Source organism: Otolemur garnettii, unplaced genomic scaffold, assembly GCF_000181295.1.
Source record: "Otolemur garnettii isolate 467f Iridium unplaced genomic scaffold, OtoGar3 scaffold00002, whole genome shotgun sequence".
NCBI lineage: Eukaryota > Metazoa > Chordata > Mammalia > Primates > Galagidae > Otolemur > Otolemur garnettii.
In genome coordinates this window covers 1,969,847-1,982,523 of record NW_003852397.1, presented here as the reverse complement: position 1 = coordinate 1,982,523, position 12,677 = coordinate 1,969,847, and the positions used below count along the sequence as shown (strand labels likewise).

The 12,677-nt window shown below is 44.5% G+C and overlaps 1 protein-coding gene across 1 annotated transcript in view; it reads left to right on the top strand.

Annotated features, from left to right (window-relative positions):
* The window catches only part of PREP (prolyl endopeptidase), a 131,753-nt gene that overhangs the window by 8,975 nt on the left and 110,101 nt on the right, over window positions 1–12,677 (top strand). The window contains exon 2 of the mRNA XM_003781567.3: window positions 4,576–4,650. Within this exon, the coding sequence (XP_003781615.1) occupies window positions 4,576–4,650 (75 nt within the window). The remainder of the gene's footprint in view (window positions 1–4,575; window positions 4,651–12,677) is intronic.

Here is a 12,677-nt window from a genome sequence, read left to right as displayed (position 1 = left end):
GGGGGTGATTTTACACTAGCAGGTATCTGTTATGTTGATTCATGTGAAATGCAGTTCTGAGTATTTCCTGCAGGGCAGCTCTGGTCATGGCAAATTCTCTCAGTGTTTGCTTGCTTGGAAAAGACTTAATTTCTCTATCAATTGTGAAACTTAGTTTTGCAGGCTAAAAAATTCTAGGCTAGAAGTTTTTCTTTTCAAAAAGATTAAGATGGGGCTCCAGTCCTTTTTGGCTTGTAACATTTCTGCTGAGAAATCATCACTTAGCCTCATAGTTTATCCTTTGGAGGTTACTTGTTGCTTTCTTCCTGTTAGTTGTAGAATTTTTCCTTCATTTTTACATTGACCATGTTGATTACTATGTGTCTTGGAGATGTTCCATTTGCTTTGAATCTTCAAGGAAGGTTTTTTCCTCAGTGGTTCCCTCAAATAGATCTTCTGTATCTTTAGCTCTTTCTTCTTCTCCATTAGGAATAGATTTGAATATCTACTTTACACAGTCCTGCATCTCTATAATTTGAATATCTGCTGCTTTACACAGTCCTGCATCTCTCTCAGTGAGTGCTCAGAATTTAATGTACTCTTCTCTACCTCTATTGACTGTGTACCTCAAGAGCCTGGTGTTTAAGTTCTGAGATTCTTTCCTCTTCTTGGTTTATTGTTTAAGCTATTCTTAACTATTGTTTAAGATTTGTTTAAGCTTTCTGCTGTATTTGAAATTCCACAAATGACTCTTTCATTTCTTAAGTTCTGTTATATCTTTTCTTATGTTGTCTAGGTCTGACTTTACACTAATTTTCTAAAAAAAAATTGACTTTTTTTATGTTTTGGTTTTCAACTTTCTCTTCAGTTCTTTTCATCCTATTTGCGATCCATATTCTAAATTCCATTTCTGTCATTTTGGATATTTCCCTGTGGGTGGAGTCCACTTCTGTATCTTCATTATAATCCATTAGGGGCCATAGTATTTTTTGTTTCTGTGTTGCCAGGGTTCTCTTGCTGGTTTCTTCTGGTCTGGCTCCTCTTCTCTTGGCTCTGGGTAGTAGGTTTGCAAGGCACTTGTTTCCTTTGCTGGTAACTCTTCGGTTAGTGGATGGGGAGTCCCCCTAGATGGAGCTTCTATGCCCTACTCTGGAATGTTGACCCATTTAGGGAGAGGTGGGTGCACTGAGAACTTGTAGAACAGCGGTTCTGTTTTGACCCATTCTCCTGTGATTGGCACAGTTGGAGCATGTGCTGGACAATATTCATGAGGGATGGAAGGTTGTTCCCCAGCTCAATGTTGAAAGTTTGAGTTGGCAGCTGCTGTTTGGGGGGATTGCTTTGGCCAGGGTCACCTAGTGGAGGTGATGGTAGCAGCTGGATGTGTCTACTTAGGAAGTTGTCGTGGATGATCAGGCTGTGGACATTTGCATGAACTAGGTCCCAGAGTAATGGCTGGTCAAGGTTGGTGGGTCCAGGATGAACTGCTGGACGTCAGGGAAGTTCCACTATTCCAACAGCAGTAATGGAGACTCCGGGGTGAGGTCTTAGGGCCTAGGCATAGCCTTGAAATCTCAGGTTTGGTGTCACAGGCTCAGTGGGAGCCTTGAAGCTACAAGGGGAAACTCTTGGACTTGGGTGCCGCAAGAGCTGGCTCTTGGGATTATGGCACAGAACCGCACAGATGGAGAGCCATTCTGCCACTGTGGAGACTGCTGATGCCCAGTCACGCAGGCAGGGGTATGTCTCAGTAGCCCAGGGACTGTATAGGTGGGCTGGAGCTTCTGGTGAGCCAAGGTTCTTCCCTACTCTCTGCCTAGGACCTGCTTACGCAGTTGCCCAAAGCTTCCTGGGTGGTACCTGTGGCATTTGAGGCTCCTCTGCTCAGATCTCACACCAGCGAGGAGTCATGCTCAACACCCAGTTACCAGGGAATAGCACAGGGGAGTGTCTGTTCTGGCTGCTCTCTCCCTGGCCTGGTGGGTGCGGTGCAAAATCTTTTCCTAGAAAGCTGACTCATGAGTGGACCTGGTGCCATGCATCACAGCAGTCAAGATGGCATTGGCTGCAGATTCCAAGGATTGGCAGCTACCAGATCTCTGCTTCGTCTGCTGTCTGATGTGTTGTCTCTGCATAGGCTTTGCACAGCTCCCCAGTCAGCCCAGAGGTCTGCAGTAAAGGAAGGTGACCCCTCACAGCTCAGGCTGACGACAGCTTTTATTCCTCTTCTATATAGCAGTGCTCCCTTGGGCTGCTCCTATTCTGTGGTCTTCCCCTTTCCACAGTGGTGTGAATTTTTCTGGGACTCCCACCTTGAGCACTGAGGTGGCAGGTGGTGCTTGCAATGTTTGATTGAGTCAATAGATGCTGTAATGGGCTGCACGGTTTTCTATCCATAGTTGGTGCTTGCAGAAAAGAACCAACTACAGTGATATTCTTTTGTGCTTATAATAGGCTCTAGCCAAGTATTTTTCAACCTTTTTTATCTGAACCTGTAAACTTTTATGGCACACTTAAATTATGTTGATTAAAAAAAAAAGAGTAAAAGAAAGAATATACTTACTGTGATTTGAACTTCTTTTGAAAATAATGATTTTTAAAATTTTTCACAGTATACTAGTTGAAAATCACTGCTCTAGCCCCTCAGGAGAAGCGCCTGAATGTTCCATGCAGTGGGAGGGGCCCTATATCTCCCAGGGGATTGCTTGTTCTCCACCACAGCAAATGTGGGTGAAAGTGAGAGGCTCGGTGCTCCACCAGTTTACTGCAGCTTGGACCCACACTATACTCTCCCATCAGTTCTGCCTACATGGGCTCCCTCACCTCCCAAGTTTAGTTCTCAGATTTCTCCAGTGTGTCTCCAAGTAACCTGGTCAAGTCGTGGGCATACAGAATCTAGCCTACGTTGTCTGTCCCACTGGTAGGTGCCTCTGGGGATTGTGGTAGGCAGGGAAGTTTTGGACAGGGCATCCCTGAGTCCAGTGCAGGTCCCCAAGGGGAAAGGTGTGGGCCCTACTCTCTCAGAGTGGTAGGTGCACTGGCAGAGGGGTAGTGGCTACTTGTGAAAGTCTTGGCTCAGTCAGCCCTCTGGGCTGGAACAGGGTGGGGGAAGAAGAGAGTTTGGATGGAAGAGAGCTGGCACCCTAGCTCTTCTACACCATCTCCTTGGAGGGAAGCCCATACAGAGTGTCCAAGCCCTGGGATCACACAGGTTTTCTGGACCCCACTACAGGTGTTGGGAACTGTCTATGTGGGAACAGATGATGTGAAAAATTAAGGCCTGGAGCTCCCTTAGTTGTTAAAAGGACACTACAGGTAGAGAAGTAGTGTGGTCAGCAGCGCTTGGGCTTCCAAGCAGCTTGGCAGCCCTCTGACTACCAGAGGTGTGTGGGAAGGAGAAACAAAATCCCCATCTAACCCCCTCAAGGGGCTCTGGGCCTCTCTGAGGTTGATCTTTGCCGGTATCTTGTTTTCTTCCTGTTGTCCTTTACAATTTCTTTCCATGAAGTCTCTGGCGGGCTCTGGCACCTTTCCCTCTAAACTACACCTGAGCTATACCCATTTCCACCTCTCCTTTATCTGAAACTCTTCCTTCTTGCTGGGATGATCTGGCAGCTGTTGTCTCTAGTTGACCATCTTGGCCCCCACCACCACCATACTAGGCTAATTTTTTGTAGAGACAGCATCTCACTGTGTTGCTCAGGCTGATCTCAAACTACGGGTCCCAAGCTTTCCTCCCACCCAGGCCTCCCAAAATGTTAGGGTTGTAGGAATGAGCCATTGCACCCACCCTGGATCATTTCTTTAAGTGTAGTCACCTAGGCACTGGTGACAAACCAGTCCCACTTACTCTTTTGAGCTACCTCAATGAGTCTGTGAGGCCAAGTCCAGCAATTTGTTGCAAGAGCTCCAGAAGGCCGCCTCCTGTCAGCCACCCTCTGCTTCCACTAAGCAATTTTACTTCTTCAAATATCAAGGTAGTGTGAATGGGTGATGGTTTTATGCTTTCCTTTTGTAAACATATTATTGTAATAAAAGGGAAGGCTTGCTTTTAAAATGTTGTTCTATTGCATTTAAGTCAACTTTTATAGCTGGTGTCAGAATCATACAGCAAATTAGTAACTTGCTTTTTGGCATTTTAGACTTAAAAGCAAAACTGATCACGTAGAGAGGTTTGGGGAAGCTCAGCAAGAGCAGCGATGTGCTGCGTGTGTGCTGGCTCCCTCCCAGACGTGCCTCCCGCGTGCCCACTGCATTGCGTCACTCTGTCACTCCGTGCCTGGCTGCTGACGGCACGTTTTCCAGTTTCTTTAGCTCAGTGGCAGGTCTTTGTCTTGTGTTGCACGGAGTGGTTTCCTGTTCTGACCTTTCCTCTTTCTCCTTCTCCAGCTAAAACAGTCTTTTCAAAAAGGGTGGTTTGACACCTTTGAGAACTTGCCAGCTCTGGTTCATGTGGTAATTTGGGCAGACACGTTGCCAGTGAGCCAATTAGTAGTTTTGTCTGACCCTTTCCTATTTCTCCATCACATTCAGAACTTACCACTTTTAATTGGGGTTAGACCCTAATTATCTAACACTTCATTTTTTCTTTTTCAGGTACAGGATTATTACGGAAATAAAATTTGTGACCCCTATGCTTGGCTGGAAGACCCGGACAGCGAGCAGACAAAGGTAATTTTGGCTCGTAATCAAAGAAAAGGCAGTCTTGGTAGCTAGCACCAAACTTTGGGTGTCAGTAACTATAGCTTTTTTTTCCTGATGTCTTCCTGTGTTTTCTGCCATGGGGTGGTGGTACATCACTTTTTATCAAATGATTCACAAGGAAAAGATGAAAGTGTACGTAGTCCCAGAGAAAAGCACGTGACTGTTTTGAACGGTGTTCATGGTTTATAGTGGAACCAGCTGCAGTAGAACCTGCATAGCTGACCTCCTCCCTACATTGACCACCTCCTTGAGTTGACCTAATTTTCATAGGCCGGACATGCACCACATAGGTGTATCAGTTTGTACATGTTACATGATTATGTAATGTTAAGAATGAAGGTTGAATCATCCTTTCCAAAAAAAAGAATCCATCTTTTTCTGTTTCTTATTGTAAGTGTAAGTGGAGAAAGCACTCTCCACTCTGACTACATCACTCAGCACACCTGGGCGTTTGCCCACAGCTAATGACTTCAGCTGCACTGTCAGATGTGGACATCCTCCTCCTCTTTTGTAGTCTCTGCAGTTGTTGTGTCATCCTCACTTCTTCCGCTTCCTCAGCTGTTTCGTGTACTTTTGTCCTGCTCTGTCCTTTAATCAATATTGCTTGAAAAATTGCTTCTGGGTCAGGTTCATTACAGGTTGTCACCTCATCATCTATTGCAGCAAAACCTTCAAATCTACTTCTTCAGATTCTGCCATCAGAGATGGACTGTCTTATGCAGAGGGTGGCATCCAGAGTGTTAGCTGATGGCAGTGGATGACGTTGCTTCCACAGGCAGACCACAGGCCTGTGCTTGGGTGATGACCCGCTGCTGGAGCTGGGCTCCCGCTAGTGTTGTGATGATGCCTTGGTCAAGAGGCTGGATTTCTGAGGTTGAGCTTGGCGGCAGAGATTTCAGTGTCACGTTTGTTGATTTACTTGCAGGTGGCCAGGACAGTTGTCTGTTTCTTCTTCTTCTTTTAAATAGACCTTTTCTTCTTCTTCATTTCTCACTTAACACCCCTTACCCACTCCTCAGGTAGGGCACCAGTCATCCATTTGCATTTGTTTGATCTACAAGTGATAGGAAGGTCTTCAGGTTCTTAAATGCACATGGCTTTGCCAATTTACCAATCACCAAGGACTTTAGTTTCTCTCTGGTTGAGCTGGTGCAAAGCAGAACCGTGAAATGTTCTTTGGAAAGTTTTCCACTCTTACATTTGTCACCCTTCATGAAGAGGCTCCTGTCAAGTATTGTCTTGAAAAGAGTCGGCACTCTTGGCATGAAAGGTGCTGTCATCTTTGAGGCCTCTGGCGAAGTCTGGAAACTTTTTGATGAACTCTTCCACAACTTCCACTGGAATTTCATGGGATTTACCACATAAGACTTTCTGGGAAGTCTTGTGTCACCATTTAAATTTCTTGAGCCAAGGGTACATGTTGGATCAATTAAGTATAGAGTATGAATGTCTTAACACAATAATTAAGTAACCGTGATGAGGTATATATTAACCAGTGTGATGTAAGCATTCCTAATTGTATATGAAATCAGCACATCATACCCCATAAATGCATTAATGTATATGTGATCTATGTGTTTATGATTTAATAAAAAATAAAAATAAAATAAATTGCTTGAGCCTACCACTTGATGTTTAGATACCCTGTTTCCCCAAAAATAAGACACTGTCTTAATATTTATTTTTTCTCAAGAAGACACACTTGGCTCCGCGCCTATGGCTCAAGTGGCTAAGGCGCCAGCCACATACACCTAAGGTGGCAGGTTCAAATCCAACCCAGGCCCGCCAAACAACAATGATGGGCGCAACCAAAAAAATACCCAGGCATTGTGGCGGGCACCTGTGGTCCCAGCTACTTGGGAGGCGGAGGCAGGAGACTCGCTTGAGCCCAGGAGTTGGAGATTGCTGTGAGTAATGCCACAGCACTCTACCCAAGGGGACAGCTTGAGACTTCATCTCAAAAAAAAGAAGACACACTAGGGCTTATTTTTAGGGGATGTCTTCCTCTCTGCACCAAAATGCATGGCGTAGCTATACAGATACACTGCATAGCCTCGCCCGTCACTAGGTCTTCTTATCGGGGGAGGGCTTATATTTAACAAATGCATAAAATCCTGCTAGGGCTTATTTTTTTGGGTAGGTCTTATTTTGGGGGAAACATGGTATGCCACCCTGCATTCTTGTGCAAAGTTTTTAGCAACTTCTACGATCAGCAGGCCAGAGAGTTGGGTGTTACCTGCCCTCATTTGTTTGAGCCAGCTAATGTGACTTCCCTGACTTCATAGAAGGAAGTTTTCCTTTTTATCTCTCCAAGTACTCATGTTTACATTTTTGGATGCTTCTGTCTCTCTAAAACCGGAATATTCCTTTGTCCTTCTTTGTTGCTTTCCAAAAAATGTAGGTCAACTGCTTTCCAGAAAATGTAGATCAACTGCTTTCCAGAAAACGTAGATCAACCTTTCCTTCAGTGTTAATTCTGTGAGTTCTCCTTTGGATCCTCAATTGAATCACATCTCAGTTAACTATAACATATTTCAGTCACTGTAGGATGTATCTACAATTCAGACCAGTCCTTCACATTGGAAAAAATCTTCCATAACACATGATAAATCATAGGATGCTGGGCCTAATCCGATATGTTAGTAGTAAAACATGAAGAAAGAACTTGTACTAAGTAATAAGTAATGCAACTGAGGGGCAAAGCTCCCACCTTCAACTGGTCAAGTTATAGAGGGTAAATGAATATTGTGTGTCACAGTCCAAGTGGTCAAATATAACTTATAGAGGTGGTCAGTACATAGAGGTCAGGCTTCCATTGAGCACACAGGTGGTTCATGTCTGACCCGTGAAAATAAGATCAACTTAAGGAGGTGAATTGGGAATTCCATTTCCCATTAAAAAAAATAGTATTAAATGCACTCTCGGCAGTTTTCTGGGCCAGCTCAGAACCTGTGTCTTGTATCACCATGTATTCTGGTGCTCGCTGGAGAGCTCAATTCATATTTGCCAGGAAAGCATCCCATCCTGGTGGGGGCCTGGCTTGTGGCATTGGGATTCTTGCCTTGCCCGTCTCCCCACCATGACAAGCAAAGGAGTTGGGTAAAGAGGGAGGCAGAGGCCAGCGTGGCCCCCGCTCTGCTTCCTGTGTTCTCGTGCCTCCTTCCCCTCGACCACCCTAACCTGGACTTTGTGACTGTTCTCTCCTCCTCTGCCCACTGCAAAGCTCTCACAACTTTTATTTTATCCTTTTGTCCCTGAAATGAGCACACTCATTTTGAGATTTTCCAGCGGTTTTTCTTTATATCTGCAACCCTAAGTTCTCTCCCTTTCCTAATTTCAAACTTACAAGAAAAACAAAGTCTCCTGAGAGTGATAACTGAGTTTTAGTTTTCTTTTATGAATTACGGGGTTGCAGGGGTGGTTGGGTAAAATTCCAAAGGGAGCGACAGATGAGCATCTCAGGAGTGGTGAAGGCTCTAGCCCTGTAGATAAGACTTAGGGGAATGGGGACCAGGTGTGGGGTGGGGGCACGTCCTCACTGCCTCTCTGCCATGGAGCACCTTGGCTGCCCAGCACGGGCCTGGCTGAGACAGAAGGGTTAGATTAGCGATGGGGAGTCACAGGCAGCTGCATAGCCTGTGAAGGGTAAGAAGCACCAGGGAAGAGAATGAGCCTTCTGTGCGTCTCACAGTTTCTTGGCCTCAGGTTTTTGGTACAGCCTGGATTTCTTCAGGCTTTGATGGTGATTGAGTGAGTTAACACTGCCAGAATGACCCGGTTTTTATGGGTTAATGAATGCACACTTTTCTGTTCTTAGTTGATAATGACTGGTTATTAGTGGATCTCAAGCTTCCAATTAGCTCATGAAGCTTTGCTAATTAGTGATCCAACAGTCAGCCCTTGATAGAAGATGACATTGGGCGTACACTTATTTTCGTGGTAAAATGTTCAATAAGGTGTATTGAATCCACCATATTCAAATCATTTCAACATGTCATCCATGTAAAATCTCTGAATGTTTTTCAAGCTAAGTTTTCAAACTTCAGTGTGCAGTGTGTTGACAGCACATCTCAATTCAGATAAGCCACATTCCAGTTGCTCAAGAGCCTCCTGTTATTGTGCAATGAGGATGGGAACCAGCCTTTCTTGTAGATGGAAGGAACGTACTACATAAAAGCAGGATTTATCGTAGGAATTCAAGAACAGTGTAAGAGAATAAACCATAATTATCCAATTGATACTAAAAAGAAATTAAAATCCAAAACTAAAAGTAGGACTAACTGGTTGAACAAAGACGGCAAACATTATTCACAATAACAGTGGAACACTACACTAGAAACTTCCCTGTCACTACTGGGTTTTGTGTGTTTTGCTGAACTTTGACCCATGTGATAAGACATGAACCAAAATTTGGTGGGGAAGAACATAAAATTACTTCAGTTGTAGATTGTACGATTTTGTCTCCAGAAAATAATCAAATATTATTAGAGCTAATGAGTTTAAGCAAGTAGCTAGGTACAAAATAAATATGTAGCAGTCATTTATACCATCGATAATGAAAAAAATAACTCATTTGATAGCAACAACCAGCAAATACCTGAGAATGAAGAGGATATTTCAAGCCTATTGGGATGGCAGTTATGTCCCTGTCAGAAGTCGGAGACACAGGAAAGGGCTAGTCAGGGGCATTATTTGCGTTAGTGAAAAATTGAAAATCATTTTCAACCATGGATAATAATAGGGTGTCTACTTGATGAAATGGTATGAATCTATTAAAATGTGCTATCAAGATTTTTTACTCATGAAGACGTGCTTATGGGAGAATGTTAAGTGTAGGAAAGGTAATTAATAAGCTTGGGGTGCTCTGGATTATTACAGCTTAAAAAATAACTTTGTAGAAACTGTTCTGAGAAAATCTGTATGGAAATACAAACTAAAAGCCCTGGGTTAGATGCACTTTAGACACCTAGTGAGAGTAACAGTGCTCTTAAAAGTGTTGAACCCCAGTGGAATCTCATTGCTGTCAATGGGATGTCCCAGGAGCCATGGAAGACACATTCAGCATGAAGGGCCAGAGAGGGAGGTTTGCAGTCCTTAAAAATGAATTCAAACTAACTGGGCAGGCTCGGCAGTCGCTCAGCCCAGGCTTTGCATGCCTGGGTTGTCTGTGTCTACAGCAGTTCTGCTGGCCCGATGTTTTGGTGACTGGAGCCTCCTCTGCTGCTAACAAGGCCCTGCTCCCCTCCCCAGATGTCAGCACACATTCTGTTGACTTTCTCATCTCCACCTCCCTAAATTGCCCACGGGTATGCACACTTACCCGCAAACAGGCAGCCAGACCCCCAACTCTGCTTTAACTCCTCCCAGACTCTCAGTCGGTCTCCTGGCTCCTTGGAGTCTGCCCTATTCCTGTCTTTATCAGAGGCGTCCACAGGCCACACTCTGCTTGCCTGTTGCCGTAGTTGAAACTCCCCTTTTCTTTGTCACCGCTCCCTGTAGTATCTCCTGTCAGTATAAACCATTCTCTGGAAGATCAGTGGTGGCCCAGTTGCTAAATCCAGAGACTTTAACATCAGTGTCTGTCCTTTCCCAGGGGGATGGCACCGACATCCAGGGGAATGGCAGAGATTTTGCATGTACTGGCAAGAGGAATGTCCTTCCCCCTCAGTCCTGCTGTGCCGACGTTGCTTTCATCGTCCAGGCAGCATCTCTCCGCTCACTAGGGGCAGGACTGACTGTATTTATTCTTCCTGGCCTCTTTACCCATGTGCTTCCTGCCAGCCCACATTATACCTTTTGCTTCCTGATAGTGACAAATTCTTTTTACTTCTTTGGCTTTTGTCACCCCAAGGTCCATTTTGAAGCAACATCTTTGTAACCTTAATCTCCCTGTCTTACTGTGTCCTCAGCCTTGTAGCTGAATATTTCAGAAGCTGTTACTAAGTTGCTGTAGGAGAGATACACAGAGAAAAAAAAATGTATACTTTTCATGGGATGGCTGCCCTGTTGTCCGTCTGGCTTTCATAGACCTGTATCCTTGGGCTTGGGTACATTGGTGAGTTAACCAAATGTAGACGATCAGACTATCCCAGCTTCCTTGGGCAAAATAAGAGTAACAACAGTTCCATTTCCTTTGTGGATGCTGAAAAGAAAGCCCTAACAAATCAGAAAAGAGAAAAAGTTTTGGTGTATATTTGTTTCTTCTAAAAACCAGAGAACCATTTGTTTCAAAGAGGATCAAAGGAACGTACAATATAGGTCTGCACTTCTAGGACATGCCTGCTCCCCTCCCCTCCTCTCACTGGCTGAATAGCTAGAGGTCGCCCCACTATGCCTGCCGATAGGGGCTCCAAAAAGTAGAGAACAGCGATCCTTCGGGGTTGCAGGGTGAAGAACCTGGAAATATCACCTTCTTTTCCTCCTGTCCCAGGACCGTTTCTTTCCCTGGCAGAAAAGATTTCGACATAAAGGACTTCTGATCATGTCTACAATGTTTAAATATCCTAGGATTTCTGCATGGATATTTTAACGTCACACCGGCCAGCAGGAACAGTTTAGGAAGGCATACACCTGCTTTCTCTGGTGTCCTTCCTCATCTATCCTCAAGTTGTGTTTTTTGTGGTTTGCTTGCTTTTGTTTTTGTTTTTTAAGGTTAACCCTAAATGTGTGTAGTGTACACATGAGGAGTTTCTGCTCTGCTCTGGTATGGGTCTGGCTTCGGTCTGCCTGGACCGTGTGCTTTCTCTCGCAGCCTAGAGCCAGCCTGGAAGAGCAGGGCCACCCTGGGCATGCAGGGATTCATCTGTCTGATTGCCTTGCCCACCCGGATCCTGCGTGGCCAGGCTGAAGGAAACCCCCTGGAATGGAAGCTGGCACCCAGGACTTACAGTACCGAGGGGCTTGCTGACCGTCTCTAAGACGAGAGACAGCAATTAAAGCTTACCGTTCTTTGAAGACTTCAGGAACAAACCAGGAATAACTTCTGTGGGATATGGCTATTTCTGGTGCTGCTCTGTTGTGCGGCAGTGTGGGGGAGTGGGACGTTTACACGTGGAGCTGGAAGTCACAAGACTGCAGCCCCTGGTCTTCTGCTGTCTTACTCTGTGACCCTCACAAGCTGTCTATTCTGGGTTTTATTTTTTTAGTCTATAAAAAGAGTAAAATCATATGTATTCATTTAGCCCCAAGGTATAATGGCACCCAAGTGATAAAATGTGTGTAAAAATTGATTTTATGTGCACAGCAAAGCTCTGGCCACACGAAGGTAGTGCTGCTGGAGAGTGTTGGGGTGCAGTCCTGACTCGAGTTCTCTGATCGCCTGGTCGGAATGGTGAACTTTACAGACTCCTATCTCTCTTTATTTTCATCCATACAAGCGAGCCAACTTTCCTTTGAATTCTGGGTTTTTCATAAAGAGATACATTGTGAGCATTGATTTTTTTTTTTTCCTATGGAATTGTGACTTATAAGTGTAGTTTCATTGTTCTGTATGTGGTAGTTAAACTAGGCCAGAGAGGACTTCAGAGCTACTTGGTAGCATCCCTTTTAATTGGTACCTGTGAGCCCCACTGGCAAAACTGGCCTGTAAACATTTGTTCCCTCTTATTAATCTGAAATTTTAATAAAGATTAAGGAAAAAAAAACTGGCCTGTAAAATGCCTTCCACCCATTCATTAATGTTTCATGTAAGGACCTGGATTGAAAATTACTCTGGGTGTCACTCCTTCTCCAGTGCAGACGGGAAATGCTCTCAGTAAATATGTTACCACATATCTCAACCTCCAAGACTTCTAAGGGCTTAAACATCTCATTACCTGCTCCAGGAATGTTTAGCCTTATTACAGTTTGTAAGCATACTTTCCGAAGGTCCACAATCGGAATATGTTATTTGGGTAGCGACTTCCTTCTGATCTCTGGATGGGATAATTATCAGAAGTATGAGGATGCTGCTGGTACTGGGCCACTTTTCTCTCCTAAGCACTGTTTTCCTTTTT